At 34.7% G+C, this 19,331-nt stretch overlaps 3 protein-coding genes across 4 annotated transcripts in view; 2 read left to right on the top strand and 1 right to left on the bottom strand.

Annotated features, from left to right (window-relative positions):
- Positions 1-19,331, top strand: part of LOC129241038 (tyrosine-protein phosphatase non-receptor type 61F) — a 90,554-nt gene that overhangs the window by 42,032 nt on the left and 29,191 nt on the right. Inside the window, exon 8 of one of the 2 annotated variants that reach the window (XR_008582121.1) lies at positions 6,257-6,827. Coding sequence is in view for 1 of the 2 variants with exons in the window: in XM_054877171.1 (XP_054733146.1) it covers positions 6,257-6,278 (22 nt within the window). In the remaining variant the exon portion in view is untranslated. Of the gene's footprint in view, positions 1-6,256; positions 7,022-19,331 lie in introns of those variants that run through there. The other variant, XM_054877171.1, reaches the window with a different exon arrangement.
- LOC129241039 (tumor susceptibility gene 101 protein) lies at positions 15,096-17,493 on the top strand. The gene is made up of 9 exons (XM_054877172.1): positions 15,096-15,334; positions 15,403-15,487; positions 15,627-15,692; positions 15,756-15,919; positions 16,051-16,150; positions 16,213-16,424; positions 16,485-16,697; positions 16,757-16,890; positions 16,949-17,493. Exons 1-9 carry the CDS (start codon positions 15,287-15,289, stop codon positions 17,133-17,135), a joined length of 1,209 nt encoding a protein of 402 aa, XP_054733147.1. The 5' UTR covers positions 15,096-15,286; the 3' UTR covers positions 17,136-17,493.
- On the bottom strand, positions 17,406-17,973 carry LOC129241043 (transmembrane protein 258). Its single transcript, XM_054877177.1, has 2 exons — positions 17,882-17,973; positions 17,406-17,820 (listed from the first exon to the last, which is right to left on the bottom strand). Exon 2 carries the CDS (start codon positions 17,812-17,814, stop codon positions 17,575-17,577), a length of 240 nt encoding a protein of 79 aa, XP_054733152.1. The 5' UTR covers positions 17,815-17,820; positions 17,882-17,973; the 3' UTR covers positions 17,406-17,574.

Genomic DNA, 19,331 nt, shown 5'->3' with positions numbered 1-19,331 from the left:
CATTTATGGACCTTAACTTTCTATGAATATACTTATACACTTATTAATATGTACGTCTTTACAAATTTATATCAATTTTGTATACATATACAAATAGCACACAATCACTAACCTATATATTTTTTTATGAAGAAGTTAAAAAAAACGAAGCAGAAAGCTTGAAAGAAACACATCGCAAACGAATAATAACAAATTACGTTTGATACGCTAAATGTACGAGTAATGTGGATTTTTGAAAGATTAACTTATAGTATAACTAACACAAATTTGATTTTTGGTTTTGATACATTCTAAACTTTCGTAAAGAAATGTAATATTTTTTATGCAACTCTTATAAGATGGAATTTTAAACTACTACATTTCGTAGTTATAGTTCAACTTTTGTAATGAATTCTCGTGCAACAGCTGTGAAATGAAAATAGTTTAAATCTTTCACTAAAACCTAGAAATGCTTTAAGGGGTTGGGGTAGTCAGATGATTTTCAATAATTTTTTTTTTTTTTTTTTTTTTTTGCTAGTCAATTGCTTCATTTTACAAAAATAAAACGATAACATTAATACATCATGTTTCAACTTGACTTTAGCAATATTTCAAAACAATAAATTAATAATTGTAAAATTTATTGCTGTTTGCATGGCGCCCATTTCTCCAGAAGTCCCTTGCGGTGATCATCACAAGTCCTTGGAGATTCAACTAAAAGCAATCGTACAAGAGAAATCAGTTATATTAATAGATAATCTTGTGCCTGATTGAAGCTTTTTTTTTTTCAAAAATTAACAATATGGCGGCCTCAGGAAATATTTTTCAGATTTTCGAGAAAAAATTAATTCTTAAAAAAGAAAAATTATTTTTGAAGCAAAAAAATCCTTCGATCAGGCATGAGTTTTTAATGTTTTTCAAAAGCAGCATACACTTTATTGAAATCTACCAAGCGGCTTTTAAGTTACAATGATCACCAGTTCAAAAAACATAGTTTTGAGAAAAACGCATTTAAAGTTTTGCGAACGCTCCGGAGCGCCCTTTGTTAATTGTTGAATAACTCGAAAAGAATTTCATCCCCTTTCTGTGTTAACCTCGTAACTTCATTTTTTTCGAAGTTGAGATTTTTGTGAAAAACACTCCTTAGCACTCCTGTTACGTAAAACAAAACATACAATGTTCATAATGATTATAGAATTTTTTTCAGCGCGTTTGGTTTTTTTCGTATCTACATGTCCGAATTCAAAAACCTCGTATCTACTATAAGTTTCGTATCAAATAAGTTATAACTTTTCATAGAAGTTAAGTAACTCTAAACATTTTGATCGATTTACTGAAAATTATGATTTTGTAGATATGAGGTTAACACAGAAAGGGGACGATTTGTCGGATTCACTTCAAATTTCCACACAATATTTTTAAGATATCATACCTGAAGAAAATGCAAAAAAAAAATCCAATTTTTTGAAAATTCTTACTACTCCTAACCCCTTAAAACCTAATGCTTTAAAGCTAAATAGAGCTAAATCGATTTTAGTTATTTTGTCACAGTTTTGATTGGGTTCGAGGCACGCAATAAAAGCGTCAGCACTCGCAACACTGTTGCAAATTTTAAATTAATACTTTTCTGCTGTTCGAGTATTTGTTTTTACACAGATATGTGAAGGTGAATCATCATCCTCATCATCATTTGGCGCTACAGCTCTGTGTGAGCTTTGACCTGCTGCACAAAATGTCTCCATTTGGCCGGATTCTTGGTTATTTCGCTGCAATTAATGACCTTGAGTTTTCTCATGTCGTCATCTACTTCGGCAATCCATCTTGATCTTGGTTGGTCTGCCTCTTGCTTTCGTTTCAAATGTTTAAGCGTCAATTACTTTTCGTTGAGCTCTCGCGGAGTCGTACATTCTCATGGTATGGCCTAGCCATCTTAGAAGATGAATACGTAAATAAAAATACTAAAGTTTTTTATAAATTTTTTCCTCGATAGTTTCGATTTTGACGTTAATTTTACGTTGTAAATGTCAAATAAAATAATGAAGTAGTCGTACGAACAAAATTTTTATGATGCCGATTTTAAAGAATTTACGCGCAATAATGACCGAGTTTTTGGCAAGCAATTAAATGTTTTATTGCTTTCAATTGTTAATTCCAGTGAATTTGTCAATCGAGACAGCAAATTGAATGAAGCTGGCAGTTCATGTCTTGAAATATTTGAAGTCATATATTGTCAACATCTGTGAAGCAATGCAAGGATGATAGATACCAGGTGAGCACGGTATGGTGAAAAAAAAATTTTTATTTTTGAGGGGAACTTTGGATGCTACGTCATTCGTTTTAGGTTTCACAAAATTTAGCTTTAGCTTAGGGAAACAGAAAACGAATGACGTCGATATATCTGTCAAATTCGCTCAGAGCCGGATAACGGTCTGCTGGGTAGTACACCTCTAAAAACTTTCACCATGGAAGTAATGGGATGTTGTTGTTGTAGCAGCATAAACATTCCCAATACATATGTATACGGAGAATACTTCTGAGGTGACCGTCCTTGGTAGGATACAAGTCCGGTCGTTCCGGTTATGTAGAACCGACTGTCGTAGGAACGAAGCAATAGGCTATCATTTTACATGTTTAACAGCCAATTGTTATTTTTTATGACGCTCACATTGGCAGCATCTTTGATCATTTTAGTTTTTCAGACTGTGCATTTTCCTTCTTTACAAAAAAGAATTCACTCAGAATCTTGGCGTCCATCTTTCCTCTTCATTGCATAAAGCAAACAATGGGCGTTTTCCAAAACGTATGTATAAAATACAATCTAGAAGTATCGCTTCAATTCTGTATGAATGCCGTATGTATACATTGCATTAGTAAAATATTGATGCTTGTTGACATTTAGAATATTAAAAATTAAATATTACATACAAGTTTCCTATAATGATAAAAATAATTTCCTTAAAACTTACTTCTCTTCATGCTCCGCCATTTTTTTTTTTCTTTGTACATGTACACACATGACATCAGCTTGTTTAGTGATGCATTGGTTGCTTTTTGTTGCGTATAGAGAGCATCAACGGTACTTTTCGGAGCACGATACATCGTCCAGGGGGTTAGAGTTGCGTTTGGTAACATGTTTCGTTGTTCGAACACAAAGCAACAAGCGTTTTGGAAAACGCCCAATGCTTTCAAGCAATCAAGAGCACGAGCACAACGTAGTGGCTTATTTGACGGCATTTTCAAAATGACACTAACATAACGCGGCAATGCTCACATTTAAAATATTGCAAGGCGAATTTTTTACAGGTGACAGCAAACACATATAAGTAAAACCCTACATGTATTTGTTGTTGCGTTTGGTCCAAGCATCACGTCAAAATCAGCAAGCATATGTAAACATACCAATACATACAAACAAAGCTTATCATTTTGACGTAAGCCATACCTACGGCGAAAAATTCAGCTGGGTGAATGCTGTTACCCTAATAAATCCACCTTGAAATATTGTCATCGCATTCAATGAAATTTGACAGTTATAAAATGAACAATTGAGTGTAGAGAAGTACAACGCTATGCATTTGCCAAAGTTGCCAGAATTTCACATGGATACCGTGTGCCCTTGTGCCCAACTCGAACAAGCCCTTTATTTACAAAAATGTTCTGTATTTTACGAGGTATACAAGTACATTCCTGTATTAACGTGCATATACAAAAACAAATTACATAGTTTTTGCCTTCTGTTTTTTTTTTTTTATTATTATACCAAAAAACATAAAATCACCTACAGCAGTTACCTTAAGCGGGCCACAAACACATAAAAAATCAAAACAGTGGGTTGAAATTTCCACAGATCGATCACGCCACACACCGATTTCCAACACTTGAAAGTTGAAAAAAACTTATATTTGGATTTTCTTGCAATCAGTTACGTGTGAGTGTGGCGAAGTTGACGATTTTTGTCATTGCTTTTGAGATTTCGAAGTGTACACATGCGCGGCAATACAATGCATAGCAATTCGTTTTTTTTCGCATTCCATGTTTACGGTGCCCACACTCGCCGACGTAAACGTACGTTCCCTTGTTAGCTGACACGATCAAACCTATGAGAGCGGCATGTAAATTAAAACTCACCACTGTTCCGTTACCGTATCGTGTACGTGTCTAAATGAAGACGCAATCATTAAAGGTGGTGTCAGTAGACCAACAACAATGTTTTGTACGTTTGATTGTCAGGGCAAAGTATTGGCAAAGTGGAAAACAAAAAATTAAATCACCTTGTTTCATTCTGTGCCGACAGTCACATAGACATGGCGAATGAAAAAAAAAAAACAAATCAGCTGATTTACCGTTACCATCTTTAATGGATTCGCCTTGTGTGTAAATGAAAATTTTTGAATATTCCGTAAAAACGTGTCAGCAGAGCAATCAGCTGCGGCCAAACATTACATTTCGAAATCATTAACAAAATAAACTTAGAAAAAATTTAATTTTTATTCAAATAACTTAAAAACAATGATGAATAATGTTAATTAAAGATAAATGAATTATTTGCATTTATTGGTTTTTGGCTTTGGTTTATTATGCAATGAAAAATTTGAACTAATAACGCGGATGTGTGTAAAATGTGTATGCAAAAATATCAATGGCAACATTGTGTCGACACAACCAAGCACAAACCCACACAAATCGATGTATTGTGTAAATATGTAACCAAACGAAAGCAGTTGTTTTCTACGAACTGAAATTTTGGTATGTTTACATTCGTATGTTTACATTTGCTTGCTGATTTTGACGTGATGGTTGGACCAAACGCAACAACAAATACATGCAGGGTTTTACTTATATGTGTTTGCTGTCACCTGTAATAAATTCGCCTTGGTTTTGTGTATCTCACGGGCAACGGACAGGGACTACGGTAACGTCGCTGAGTGTGGGCATCATTATTCGGCAGCGAACAAAGAACTCGGCGTAAATTTAATTCGTCAACCGATCCACAGCTATGCTGTCATGTAAAAGCTCCTCATAAAAGAATATCTGCCGTTCGTAGTCGGCTTGAAACTGTAGGTCCCGCCATTTGTGGAACAACATCAAGACGCACGCCCCAAATAGGAGGAGGGTACGCGGGTGTACGCGCCAATTATACAACCGATTCACAGAGTGTGGCGAAACGAATTTGAACCGATTGCCATGATATATTACGTGTTTGTGGCCCGCTTTAGTGGCTGTATATTCCTTGTGCATACATACATAAATACAAAGAGAAAATATTAAAGCAATAACAAAATCAGAAAAGTGCGCCAGCGAATATTTTTATATTTTTCGCAGCGGTGCACAAATTATTTGCTCTAAAATAGGGGAACAATTCAAAATTCATAGAAATAAAATACTCTATCAAAAACCTTTTATGGTTATAAATTACTAACAAAAAAAAATTAAAAAAAAAAAAAAATGTGTAAATGGAACATTTTTGATGGCAAATAAAGCTGCGTTTTATTTTTTACTGAAATGGCGGATTATACAACAAAGCTACATATATACGAATGGAAATAGGTGAATTGAAATGATGATTCAAAAATAAACAAAAATCCAATGGCTTACTAAGAGTAATGAACATTGCAATAACAAGAGAGCGAGAGAGCGAGAGAGAACGAGTGAGGGAAATAGAGTCGATATATAATATAATATATAAGTACATACTCCTAGTTTTTGATCTTTTGGCATACTTATGTATACATACATACATACCTATATCAATTTATATAGCAAAAACAATTTATTTTTATATGTACCACAAGATAAATGCAAACAAGAAAGTTAACTTGAAAAATACGAAATAAACATTATAATGCAAGTATATAAGTATATGTGTACATATTATATACATACACATATAAGAGAAATATTTATGTATAAACGAATTACAACGGGAGTTATGAGTGCATAACATTAGCATGAGAACGTACATGTGTATGTACTTTACAATATATTTATATGACAAAAACTGAAATCCCTTAATAATAGTAATACCTACATATAAAAAGAACAACAACAACAACAACAAAATAGTTTTAGCTAACAAAATCGCAGTAAATAAAATATGATAAAAATAAAAATAATTTAAGGAATGATGATAAAGTAATTGAAATTGAAATTGTTATTTTTTCTATACATACATACATACACACATACATGCATATAGTATGTATGTACATACATATAAATTTCGTAATCTTGTGTTTGTATTAAAATATGTCCTTATTTGCTTTGTATGTGTTTTCAGACGAATGAAGAAGAAGTATTGATGATGATGAGGCATGAATGGAATTGATGTATGGATGTTGCGTAAATGGGTCATATGATTATGAAGATGATAGTTCGAATGAAGAAATTTTAGTCTCTTTGCAAACTTTTCAGCTTCACAATTATTACCCACTTCGCACCCAGCTGAAATAAAACTAACAACCAACAACGAAACAGCCGACATAACGCATTAATTTCAAAAAACGGTCTCTCATATACATACACAAATTTATATATACATGTATATACCACACAGTACATTTCTACATACATATGTACATGTAGGTACATCTCCCAGCCACTGAAAATACTCGGAAAAAATGCTTTAAAAAAACCCTAATTTTACTACATTTTTCTACTAAGTGTGTCTTTTAAAATAATAGGTACATTAATTAGTTACCCTTCGTCACAACACAAAATTGCGTACATTACATGCATTACTTATTTATTTTATGTACATAAAAGTAATATTTTCTTTAAAAAACAAAAAACTAAGCCTACTGGAAATTATAACCTCTGCATCAAATATTCATGTTGGCAATACCCTTAAAGTGAGTGTGAATTTAATTTGAATGCCAAATAATTTTAATATCTTAATTCTTTTGCGTTGATTTTATCTTTTAATTTTTCTCTTTAACAATAGAACTGCACTTAATTTTAATTTATATTAAAAATTGTACAAAATTATGACCAAATTTAACAACTGCAAGCACAAAAATAAATAAAACTGACATTTTGCCCATTACATTTTCTGTTTCATATAAAAAAAAAATAACACAAAATAAAAATAATCGTAAACATATTTGCAGAGGGGCGAATTTAGATGAAATTACACAAGGTGAGCACATAGTGCCGTTATATACGCTCTTGCTACGGTACCGATGGGGTCGATTAGGTAAGTAAAATTGTGGTAATATTAATTATTAAGTAGAACTGGCTGTCATGGGTACAATGTCCATGAGTGATGGATGAAAGCTCGGCCAAGTGAATGGCCTAACCCGAAACCACCCATCGCAGACTCGAGTTGCCTCGTGAGGCTCTGACATAATTAAGATCTTAATATTGTAGAATATACGAATATATGTATGTATGTATATACAGGGTCCGACACTCAAAGTATAAACAACTTCAGACCGCTCGCGCAGCTAATGCGCGGGCTTCAACTGTCTGTTAGTTGGCTAAATGACAGTCCAGAGTATTGTTTACAAGCGCGCGCAATCATTTTGCCTAGAGTAAGCGCGGAAAAAAGAAAATCAGTAATGGATTTCACACGTAATAGTGTGATTTCATTATATTTGGCTGGAAAATCACAACCAGCGATTGTTCGTGAGCTCGAGCACCTTAAAGTAAATAAAGTTCTTGTTCAACGCACCATTGCTCGTTACAATGACACTGGTAGCATCGCGAAACGTCATGGAGGTGGTCATCAAAAGACTGCAACGTCACGTGAAATGGTTCGAAAAGTGAAGAAGCGACTTGAGTGAAATCCCCGACGAAGCCCCAATCAAATGGCGAAAGAACTGAAAATATCTGGCCATCATCTGCCGCTTACTGAAAAATGATCTCAAAGTCAAGCCTTACATGGTCCAAAGGCGCATGATCTCACACCAAAGCAGCAACAAGTCAGACTTGAGAGAGCGAAGGAGTTGCTTCGCTTGGCCGAAAGCGGTCAATTTCCGAACATTGTGTTTTCTGACGAGAACATTTTTCAAATTGAGCAACTGGTATACTCTCAAAACGATAGGGTTTATTTGACCGACCGTTCATACGGTCATCATACAATTTAAGTCATCGCTTGGCCACCAGCAGCACCCGCCACAGGTAACGGTTTGGGCCACTGTAATCGCAGATAGGCACTCTCCAATCATTTTCATCGAGCCTGGCGTGAAGGTAAATGCGAAATATTATCGGGAAAGTATTCTGGAGACTGCTTCGAAACCTCGGGAAAACAAAACTTTCGGTGGCAGACCATGAACGTTTCAACAGGACTCGGCACGGTCTCACAAAGCTCGAGTGAACCAAGAATAACTAAAAAAGAGGTTGTCTGTAAAGTCGGTTTACTGACGATAGTTTAACGTGATAACGGCATAAGAAAATAATGATTAAATGGTTGCATTTTTCAAAAGAAAATTTTAATTTTATTTGTTTGATAGATATTTTGTATGGATATAGAGAATGAGTTAACATAACATAATATACTTTAACATAACATAACATAACACAACATAACATAACATAACATAACATAACATAATATAACATAACATAACATAACATTACATTACATTACATAACATAACATTACATAACATATCATAAAGCATTCACCAACAGCTTTCATTTGATACCCATATTGTACATACACGTCCGAAGGTTACCCGGGTCCACGTTTTGACCTATATCTCGAGACCCTATCCACCAATAGGTATCCAAACTATACGGAAACCATCTTCAATACCTCCTTAACAATGTGCGTAAGTTTGGTTTAATTCGGTGCAAAGACACGGCGGGTCCACGTTTTGGCATATATTTCGAGACCCTAGTCATCAATAGGTATGAAAATTACCCCGTATTAAAGCACTTATCAACAGCTTTCATTTGATATCCATATTGTACAAACATATTCTAGGGTCCACGTTTTGGTCTCTATCTCGAGATCCTAGTCACGGAGCGGCATGAAAAATACTCTGGACTAAAGCACTCACTAACAGCTTCCATTTGATACCCATATTGTATATACACATCCGAAGGTTACCCGGGTCCACGTTTTGACCTATATCTCGAGCCCTATTTCCAAAATAAAATATAATCCATGTTACTCGTGGATGATGTAGCTTTCGAATGGTGAAAGAATTTTTAAAATCGGTCCAGTAGTTTTTGAGCCTATTCATTACAAACAAACAAAGTTTTCCTCTTTATAATATTAGTATAGACAACATATCCTATAAGGTATATGGTAAATATTACCATACATTTTTTCCTTCATATGTAATAAAAAAATTAATAATAATAATATTAAAACAACAGGTATTATTAACAAACTTGGTTTTATTTTAAATTATTCAAGTGAATCAAATTAATAATAATCAATAAGAAGGCATATGCAAATACAAATACGTGAATTTATATATGTACATATGCGCATATACATACATATATACGCTCACTTAAGTAGGAGAGAGCAAGATGTCGAACGTTGCCATTCGTTTGCTTTGTCGTTCGTTCCGCGCTTTCGCTTGCAGTTCATTCAATGCAATGAGCAAGGTAACGGCATATGAGCAAGGTAACGACACATTTTTTCGTGCGTGCAGCCTGTTAAATCGAATTATAAGACGTTATCACGTCAAAAACAACGTTCTGAACGTTCCGAACGCCATAACGTCCACACAATGGCACTCAAATTCACCAGACGCGAATCCGATGGATTATATTCTTTGGGCCATTTTGGAGAGCAAAGTTTGAACTAAAAGATTCACCAGTCTCGAGGCGCTGAAAAAAGCCAGTGGCCCGCGATTGGGCCAAAATACCTGCAAGTCACATTCGAGCAGCTTGCGATTCGGTGCTGCACCGTCTCAAGGCCGTAGTCAAGGTAAAAGGTGGTCATATCGAGCAAAAGTAAACTGATTCTTAATTTCGTATTATTTTCACACATTTTTTAGTTTGAATTGAATAAAAGTTATTTTCCAAATTAAATTTATGGCCTTTTTAATTGGGTACACTTCGAGTGCCGGGCCCTGTACATAAATTTATGAGTTCATTGAGTTAGGAAAAGGGCATGGCAGGGACAAGTGGCTGCCTATTTTTTTTTTACTAACGATTCTTATTCATTTTTTGGAAGCGTTTCACAAATGCACCTAGTATATATAAAAGGATACTAGTAACCAATTTCCATAGGAAAAATTAATTTATTAATTAATAAATTAATCGCTATTCACTCTCCATAAGTCTGCTATCATTCTGCGTTTAAACGTATTTCAAAAGAATTCAGCCGATGTAAGCTGTCTGCTGCTTCCTTGCTATAATTTAGTAGTCGCTGTTTCTGATCTATGGTCTAGTTGTTGTTGTTGTAGCAACATAAACATTGCCCATACATATACGGAGAATGATGCTAAAGTGACAGTCCTTGGCTGGTTATAAATCCGGGTCGTTCCGGTAACGTAGAACCAACAGTCCTGGAAACGTTCTGCGGTTGGTCTTTTGGTCTTGGTCAAAATTTTGTTCGTCAAAAAAAAAAAAAAGAGGTCTGTAAAGTCGGTTTACTGACGATAGTTTAACGTGACAACGTCATAAGAAAATATTGATGGAATGGTTGCAATTTTCAAAACAAAATTTTAATTTTATTTGTTTGATAGATATTTTGTATGGATATAGAGGAGGAGGTAAATGGAATTGCAATGGAATAGGTCAAGTTACATTTACACGAACGTGAAAAATGACGAAACATTTATCAAATTCATGAAATATATCTTCAATTTCGATTGTGCATCAGACGTTAATAAGTCAACAACACTAAGAGGCATCATCATCGATTTGCCTTTTTCAAGACACTTTACACTCGAAACACTCCCTTTCATTTCCTACTTTTTCTATCATCGTCCTATTCTCAACAGAGAAATGGTTCATTACCATGCACACGGGAAGAAGGCATATGCAAATACAAGTATGTGAATTTATATACAAATGCGCATATACATACATATATATGCTCACTCAAGTAGGACAGAGCCAGATGTCGAACGTTGCCGAACGCGGGGGCCGATTGTGCTTTGTTTGCTTTGTCGTTCGTTCCGCGCTCTCGCTTGCAGTTCAAGCACATTAGCTTACATTTGCTTGCGTACGGAATAGATTCGTATATTTGATATGTCCATATGACTTGTATGCATCTTTACATATAGATTTGTTCTTTTTGAAAATTGCGCGAAACTGTATATGTACATATATGCATGTTTATATACATATATTAGTATACAACATATCTTATAAGGTATATGGTAAATATTACCATACATTTTTTCCTTCATATATAATAAAAAAAGTAATAATAATAACATTAAAACAACAGGTATTATTAACAAACTTGGTTTTATTTTAAATTCTTCAAGTAAATCAAATTAATAATAATCAATAAGAAGGCATATGCAAATACAAATACGTGAATTTATATATGTACATATGCGCATATACATACATATGTATATACGCTCACTTAAGTAGGAGAGAGCAAGATGTCGAACGTTGCCGTTCGTTTGCTTTGTTCGTTCCGCGCTTTCGCTTGCAGTTCATTCAAGGTAACGGCAATGAGCAAGGTAACGACAAATAAGCAAAGTAACGACAAATGAGCAAGGTAACACTAATGAGCAAGGTAACGATACATTTTTTCGTGCGTGCAGCCGGCTAAAGCGAATTATAAGACGTTATCACGTCAAAAAAAACCATAACATCTCAGGCGCTTGAGGCTGTTTAATTTTGTTTAGAAGACATTTTGATCGGATAACTCGCTGTTCTCGTGTTTGGTCCGACATAAACTGTCTTCTGCGCATAACATAGGATTTATATCGGAGATCTTCATATACAGCTCGACGGAAAAGAGCTTCAGAAACATTGAGCTCCCCTTCTCAATGGTTCTCATTGATTTTGAAGGGTGGTCGTCAATACAGATCCAACAGCGTAAGAACGTTCCCTATATTTACCAGGCCCAGATCTTGTCTAATATCGCATCCTAAAACTAACTACCAGCATAAACCCCGAAGATCTCGTTCGGGTTCACAATGGATGTTTCAAATAAGGTGTTTTCCCATTAATCTGGAAACACCAACCTCTAGTCCTTCTACCTAAACGCTTCTACCACCAGAAAACCCTACTGCATATCTTCCATTATGTTGGACACGTTGGGAAAACTACTGTAACGAATAATAACAAACAGATTAATAACAGAAAATTTGGTTGTAGGAAGAGGCGATCTACAGTGGATGTGGCCATACTGGCAAATTCAGAAGACATTTTACCAAATATTTGTATTATATTTAAAAGAGACTTTGATTGTATTCTTAAAGGTATATTTCCTGTGAAATATCCTTTCTAGTAAATAAATTAAATATTTCATAGGTAGCTTACAATGGAATTTAAATTCAGTATTCAAAGAAAATACAACTGCACTTTACACTGATGGATCCAAGATGGATTGCGTCGGCGCTGGTGTATACTCGAAAGACCTAGAAAGTTCCAAGTCTTCTCTTTTGAATTGGAATAGTATTTTTCAAGTAAAAGTTGTCGGGAGAAGGGAAGCTTACAGGAAAATTAGAAACCGTCCATAACAATTATCGGAAGTATTTTTTTTTCAGATAGTCAAGCAGCCGTCCTAGCTTTAAAGTCACCTATAAATGCAAAGAACAACTTTATGATTTAGCACGCACGACAGACATCACTCTCTTCTGGGTACCTGGTCATAGAAACATAGAAGGAAATTAGAAAGCTGTTGAGCTGGCACGACAGGGGGCACAGTATATATAACGAAGCCGAAGGGATAGAAAAAGGCTGACCCCAAGGAGTGTGCAAAAGCGAGATCTTGCTATTCCAGAAGCAGGCCGTTGGCAAATGGACTAACACGGATACTGGCAAAATAACTCAACAAACATGGCAAAATTTCAACAAATGCAGAATTGGCGAGTTGTTAAGAAAACCCCGAGCAGGCATATCCAGAATTACGTGAACAATAACCGGCCACTGGCCTTTGGAAGACCATTCCAGGAAGATGCGTCGACCAATACAACGATAGATGTAGAAGCTGCAATTAAGAATGTTTCCTGGGCCTACCTTTAGATGAGTTAGACGAAATCAGCCGGTGATATACACTACACTGACAGGGCTTTTACTGTATTACTGCTACAACAACAACAACAAATCTAGGGAAACAGTCTTTCACTAACTGCGTAAGTGCCTAGGCCTGGATACTCCTTGACATAGAATGCTGAGCGAATTCTCGATGGTTAACTTGAAAAAAATTGCACGAAAGAATATATACGACATCGGCAGATTCATAGACAAATCAAGATGGTTCGACTAATAACGACCAGTGGTGTAACCAAAACGACATATTTTGTGCTAATTGGGTCTGGGCTGTCATACAGACACCACCACCAAGGCGAATTGAATACTTTACTCTATCATTCTTGCATACATATGTGAACTTGCTGTAAGGCCGTTTAATTTTAAAGAGTGTGTCATCTCTAGGGACCCAACATGGCTGATAAAAATTGTAATCGATATTTTTCAAGATATTTGAACATCAATATTTTTGTCTTAAAAGAAAACGTCTGTGTTTGTGAACGATACATCGATGTTTTTTCAATATTTTGATTAAGGGGTTAAATACAGTTAGAATTTTTTTTTATTTTATTATGCACATATATTTAAGAATACACACAGAAAATTTAATATCATTTCGGTGAATATTTTCGAAGTTGCACGCAAATTTGAAAAGGCTTTTTCTGTGGTGTTTTCAAAGTCGGTGACCAACATTACTGCAAAACGGCTAAACTGATTAGTCGGAAATTTTAATACGAGCTTCTTAAATATATTTTTTAGTAATTAATCGAAGATTTTTTCTTACCGATAAATATTTTTTTGTTTTTTGTAATCATTTAAGGCCGAAATTTTGGTCTAAAATCGATTTTTGTTTTTTTTTTTTTGAGAAACCGCCATTTCCTCAAAAAAATGTATTGTGCTTATTCCTTCGATTAATAACTAAATTTAACATTACTTTAACGCAATCTGTTTGGTTGTTTAATTTCAGAGGATCCAGTTCAGAGATATAGTGGTCACCGCAAAACGTCTTTTTTGAGAGGAGCTCCCGGAGATCTGCTGTAGCTCCTTTCCAAATAAATATTTTTACTAATACGAAGTCTTTAAGTACAGTTAAAGGATAACATAATTTGTGTACAAATTTTTAAAACGATAAATTTAAAAGTTTTCTCAGAAAAATACTGGAAAATTCTCTTTTTTTCGACCTCCTTACTGTGCATAACCCCTTAAAATATATAGGTAGGACTAACTTTTGGTAAAATATTAACTACAATACATATAACATACATTCAATTTATTTCTCAAAGGTGAAAAACAATGATTTATGTATTTTTAGTAATAGAATTTAATTACAACAAGTTTGACAATCTTGTGCCCAGTAAGCTGTTCCTCTATTGGGTTATTATTGTGCCAGCCCCTGAGAGCAACGCTTCCACGACAGTCGGTTCTACGTTACCGAAACGACCCGGATTTATATCCGGCCAAGGACTGTCACTCCAGCAGCATTCCCCGTATGAAGGTAGGGGGAATGTTTATGCTTCTACAAAAACAACAGCAATCGCTCACGTAACACTGAGGTTGCTACAATTAGCAAGTATATCATAGCGCTTTTGTATAGGTACGAAAAATTATTTCGAAGGAGATGAAAGGTGAAACCAGTGACGAGGTATACATATAAGATTAATTGTTTATGACAATTCCTTGTTTCACGATCCAAGTCAATATTCTTCTCAGACTCCTCAATGGACTTGTATCCCATAATTATATATTCTATGCTCATCAGGTAATTGTTTGCATATATCTATAAGTGAATACTCTGACTTTGGCAGTCGGATCTCTGCAATAAAACACCTAAATTAAACCTTCATATATTCTGATTTGATTATTTTTTTATTACAGACGCAAATGGCATGCAGATGGCGCGCGCTATTCTAATCGGACTCAAAGGCTAATGCAGCCCTGCAAGCTACTACATTGACAGTTTCTTTCAGTTTATCGAAAGCATCGATACAAACATCGATGTTGAATTTGCATAGCTAGTCATCTGTGAATGTAGTCATTAATGTCAAAAGGGGAACAAAAGAAAATTTTTGTTGCGAATTATATCAAGTTTTTAATAATTGTTATAATATTTCTCTTCAATAAAATCGCATAGAAACTCCGATAACACAAGCTGGAAAGTATTTAACACACTACGAACGCGTTGAAAATGATACCCGTTGCAGAGGAGGCCCAGATTTCAAAGTTATTATCCAGGGTGTGTTATTTCAGAAGCAATAGTTCCTTTTTGTGAGTGTAAATAATCAAGATATTCTATTTTTGCAGTATAAAAACATAAGCGCCACCAAAAAAGATGTGATTGATGTAATTTCCAATTATCGGTCCTTAACATACAATTTTCAGAAATTCGGTGAGTTGGACTTGGAATGGGAGTTGCGTAGCACAATAATAATTTCTTAGAACATGCATATGTGTATATGTGTACCTACATAATTGCTTCTTTTTTTTATACATTATTTACCCTTCTCGATTTTTACATATTCCATTAGTTTTTAATGATGGCAGTTCTAAGGAGCTCTTCAATTTGGCTGGAACCATACCCGTTGTATACAAACGTAACTAAAAATAAATACAAAATTCAAAAGAAAATCTATAATGGTATAACATTTGCATCATAGAAAACACTTACTACATTCCCATAATCATATGGTTAATGGACACTCATCCTCAAAATGCACCAATGTGCTTTGTAAGGCCAACACCAACAATGCAGATTAAAGTGTCAATGTACGTGGATCACAATGGAAAAATATACTTGCCATATTTACATGACTGGCAACCGGTGAGTAATAGAATTAAATGCCAAAATTCTGATGAGCAATTATTTACTAAATAAATTATAAAATTAAGAAAATACATGCATTCATATATCCGTAACTTGTAGTTCATAGCGTTTATTTCCGTGAATTTTAGCACACATCGGATTTACTCTCTCTTATACAAGTGATGATACTAACGTTTGGTGATCATCCACCAGTATTTTCCTTACCAAAAAATAAATCAGCCCAACCAGGTTATAATCATTCAATTAAAAATTTACAAAAAAATTAACTACAACAAATTTTCACTTAATAGCATTTGCTTCTCCTGGTGGCCTTGGTTATCCCCCTTATCCCACTGCCAATCCTGGCGGCAGTGGCACTTTCCCACCTTATCCACCAGCAGGTAATTTCGGACCATATCCTCCATATCCTACTGGAGGTAATCCATTTGCGGGCAATGCAAGTGCTGGCGGCTATCCACCGTATATGAACTTTCCACAAGTTCCTGGTTACAATTCTGGTTACGTAAGTATTTGACAGTAAGGTAAAGCATAACTAACACAACCATTTTTATTTGTAACTTAGAATTCTACAACACCCAGTTCCACCGGTACCATAACTGAGGAGCATATCAAAGCCTCGCTTATTAGCGCAGTGGAAGACAAATTACGACGCCGCTTACAAGAGAAAGTAAATCAGTATCAAGCCGAAATTGAAACGCTTAACCGTACCAAGCAGGAATTGGTAGAGGGCAGCTCGAAAATTGATAATGTTATTGCACGCCTTAATAGAGAGGAAGTAAGTCACTAAAAGAGATTGCTTACAGCCTTATGTTTAGTAAGAAACATTTATTTTAGGTGGAGTTGCAAAAAAATATTAACGTTTTGCGTGATAAGGAGCAAGAGCTTGAGAAAAGTTTAGGCGCGTTAGAGAAGTCCGATGGTATTGACCCAGATGAAGCTGTTACCACAACAGCGCCACTGTACAGACAGTATGCACTCTTCAATATAAATAAAATTCCATTTCAAATTTATAACTAATCTTTTCAGACTACTTAATGCGTATGCTGAAGAAGCGGCGCTTGAGGATGCTATTTACTATTTGGGTGAGGCCTTACGAAGTGGTGTCATTGACTTGGAAACTTTCTTGAAGCATGTACGGCAATTGTCTCGCAAACAATTTATGCTACGCGCTATTATGCAGAAATGCAGGCAAAAAGCTGGTCTAGCTGGATAAACGAAACAAATTCACAAAGAACGAATTCAAACGAGCGATACTAAAATTGTTGAAACCATGAAATGTGGAATCGCTTAAAAATGAGAATTAAATATTTGTATTGGACAACCTAATCAATTATTATTATTCAGATTCAAACGAAAGTTATTATATGTAAAAGTTATTCGATAAAAAAAGAATGAATGTACAAGTATGTTAACAGCTTGGTTAGCAGCAAATAGTGAAGTTAATGTTGCTAATGCGGATATTTTTAAAGTTTTTGCACACATATTTAATGTTTAATTTTATTTACTAAGATTTCCGAACAAAATATGAAATAAGAATGGTACATAGTAAAACTCCGTTCGCATGAAAATAATTCCATAAAGTGTTTCAACTGGGGAAATTGTTTTTGATTTTTTCTTTACAGCGGAAACTCTTCATGTTAATTGATTGTAATTTATATGTATATGCCAACCGAAAGCATGAGAAAAACCACACCAAAACCGAGAAATATTGAGGCGCATAGACTTATGGAGAGCTCCTTAAACAGAGTACTTTCTTTAGAATTCCTCGGGCGTGATACCACAAACACGAAGAACCAGGCGGTGAAGAAAGTGCCTATTGTCAACAATACCGTAGCCAGATGTGGAAATACGGCGGGATTCACGGGTGAAACGTAGCGTTGCATAGTTTCCATTTTACTCTAAAAAAGAAATATTAAAAACATAGTTTCGATATATTTTGCACCCTTAATTATTAGTTACTTGTTTATAAGAATATCTCCTTCACGAAAGAATTTGGAATGTCAATTCGACTAAGAACTTGACAAATACGTGGCCCGGTTAGGAATGAAAACGATACGAGTTATCGATTTATCTGTCAAACAACATCGATGTCATGCGAAGCGATATTGACGTGATAACGTCTTATAAATCGATTTAACAGGCTGCACGCACGAAAAAATGTGTCGTTACCTTGCTCATTAGTGTTACTTGCTCATTGCCGTTACCTTGCTCATTAGTGTCACCTTCCTCATTGCCGTTACCTTGCTCATTTGTCGTTACCTTGCTCATTGCCTTTACCTTGAATGAACTGCAAGCGAAAGCGCGGAACGAACGACAAAGCAAACAAAGCAAACGAACGGCAACGTTCGACATCTTGCTCTCTCCTACTTAAGTGAGCGTATATGTGTATGTATATGCGCATATGTACATATATAAATTCACGTATTTGTATTTGCATATGCCTTCTTATTGATTATTATTAATTTGATTTACTTGAAGAATTTAAAATAAAACCAAGTTTGTTAATAATACCTGTTGTTTTAATGTTATTATTATTTTTTGACGTGATAACGTCTTATAATTCTATGTAGCCGGCTGCACGCACCAAAAAATGCGACGTTATCTTGCTCATGCGTCGTTACCTTGCTTGAACAGCATGTTATGTTATGTTATGTTATGTTATGTTATGTTATGTTATGTTATGTTATGTTATGTTATGTTATATTATGTTATGTTATGTTATATTATGTTATGTTATGTTATATTATGTTATGTTATGTTATGTTATGTTATGTTATGTTATGTTATGTTATGTTATGTTATGTTATGTTATGTTAAAGTATATTATGTTATGTTAATGTTAACTCATTCTCTATATCCATACAAAATATCTATCAAACAAATAAAATTAAAATTTTCTTTTGAAAAATGCAACCATTCAATCAGTATTTTCTTATGACGTTATCACGTTAAACTATCGTCAGTAAACCGACTTTACAGACAACCTCTTTTTACATCAATTTAATTTAAGCGTTTACTCCAACTTTTCACTCCTACATTTTCGAATGACAAAGGTGGTAGAATGTATATTTACAATGTACTAAGAACTCGTTCACGGAATAGCATATGGCGAATTTTACAAATAATTCCAAGATATATCTTATGCCTAATTATAATTGCTTGCTTTCGAGTTTGAAGATTAGTTTGAGAGCTTTTAATTTTAATACTTGTTTTGTGTCCCTTCATTGTCATAGATTATATAACATATAACTTATTCGCATTTTTACATATTGAAATATTTAAAATCAAAAAGTAAGGTTGGAAGCTTTTTATACGGAGTGTGAGCAGTTTTACGGCGAATTTGTACAAGTAGGTAATGTTTCCTCAGCTGATTTTGTAACTGCTTAATTGATATCACCTTGTGTAGATT

Source organism: Anastrepha obliqua, chromosome 3 (genome assembly GCF_027943255.1).
Source record: "Anastrepha obliqua isolate idAnaObli1 chromosome 3, idAnaObli1_1.0, whole genome shotgun sequence".
In the NCBI taxonomy this organism is placed as follows: Eukaryota; Metazoa; Arthropoda; class Insecta; order Diptera; family Tephritidae; genus Anastrepha; species Anastrepha obliqua.
This window is presented reverse-complemented; position numbering and strand designations above follow the sequence as displayed.

Coding starts and splice junctions, on each gene's coding strand:
- LOC129241039 (XM_054877172.1), top strand. CDS start 15,287: ATGATACCCGTTGCAGAGGAGGCCCAGATTTCAAAGTTATTATCCAGG. Junction 16,151..16,212: donor AAATAAATCAGCCCAACCAG/GTTATAATCATT, acceptor TTCACTTAATAG/CATTTGCTTCTCCTGGTGGC. Junction 16,891..16,948: donor ACAGCGCCACTGTACAGACA/GTATGCACTCTT, acceptor TAATCTTTTCAG/ACTACTTAATGCGTATGCTG.
- LOC129241043 (XM_054877177.1), bottom strand. CDS start 17,814: ATGGAAACTATGCAACGCTACGTTTCACCCGTGAATCCCGCCGTATTT.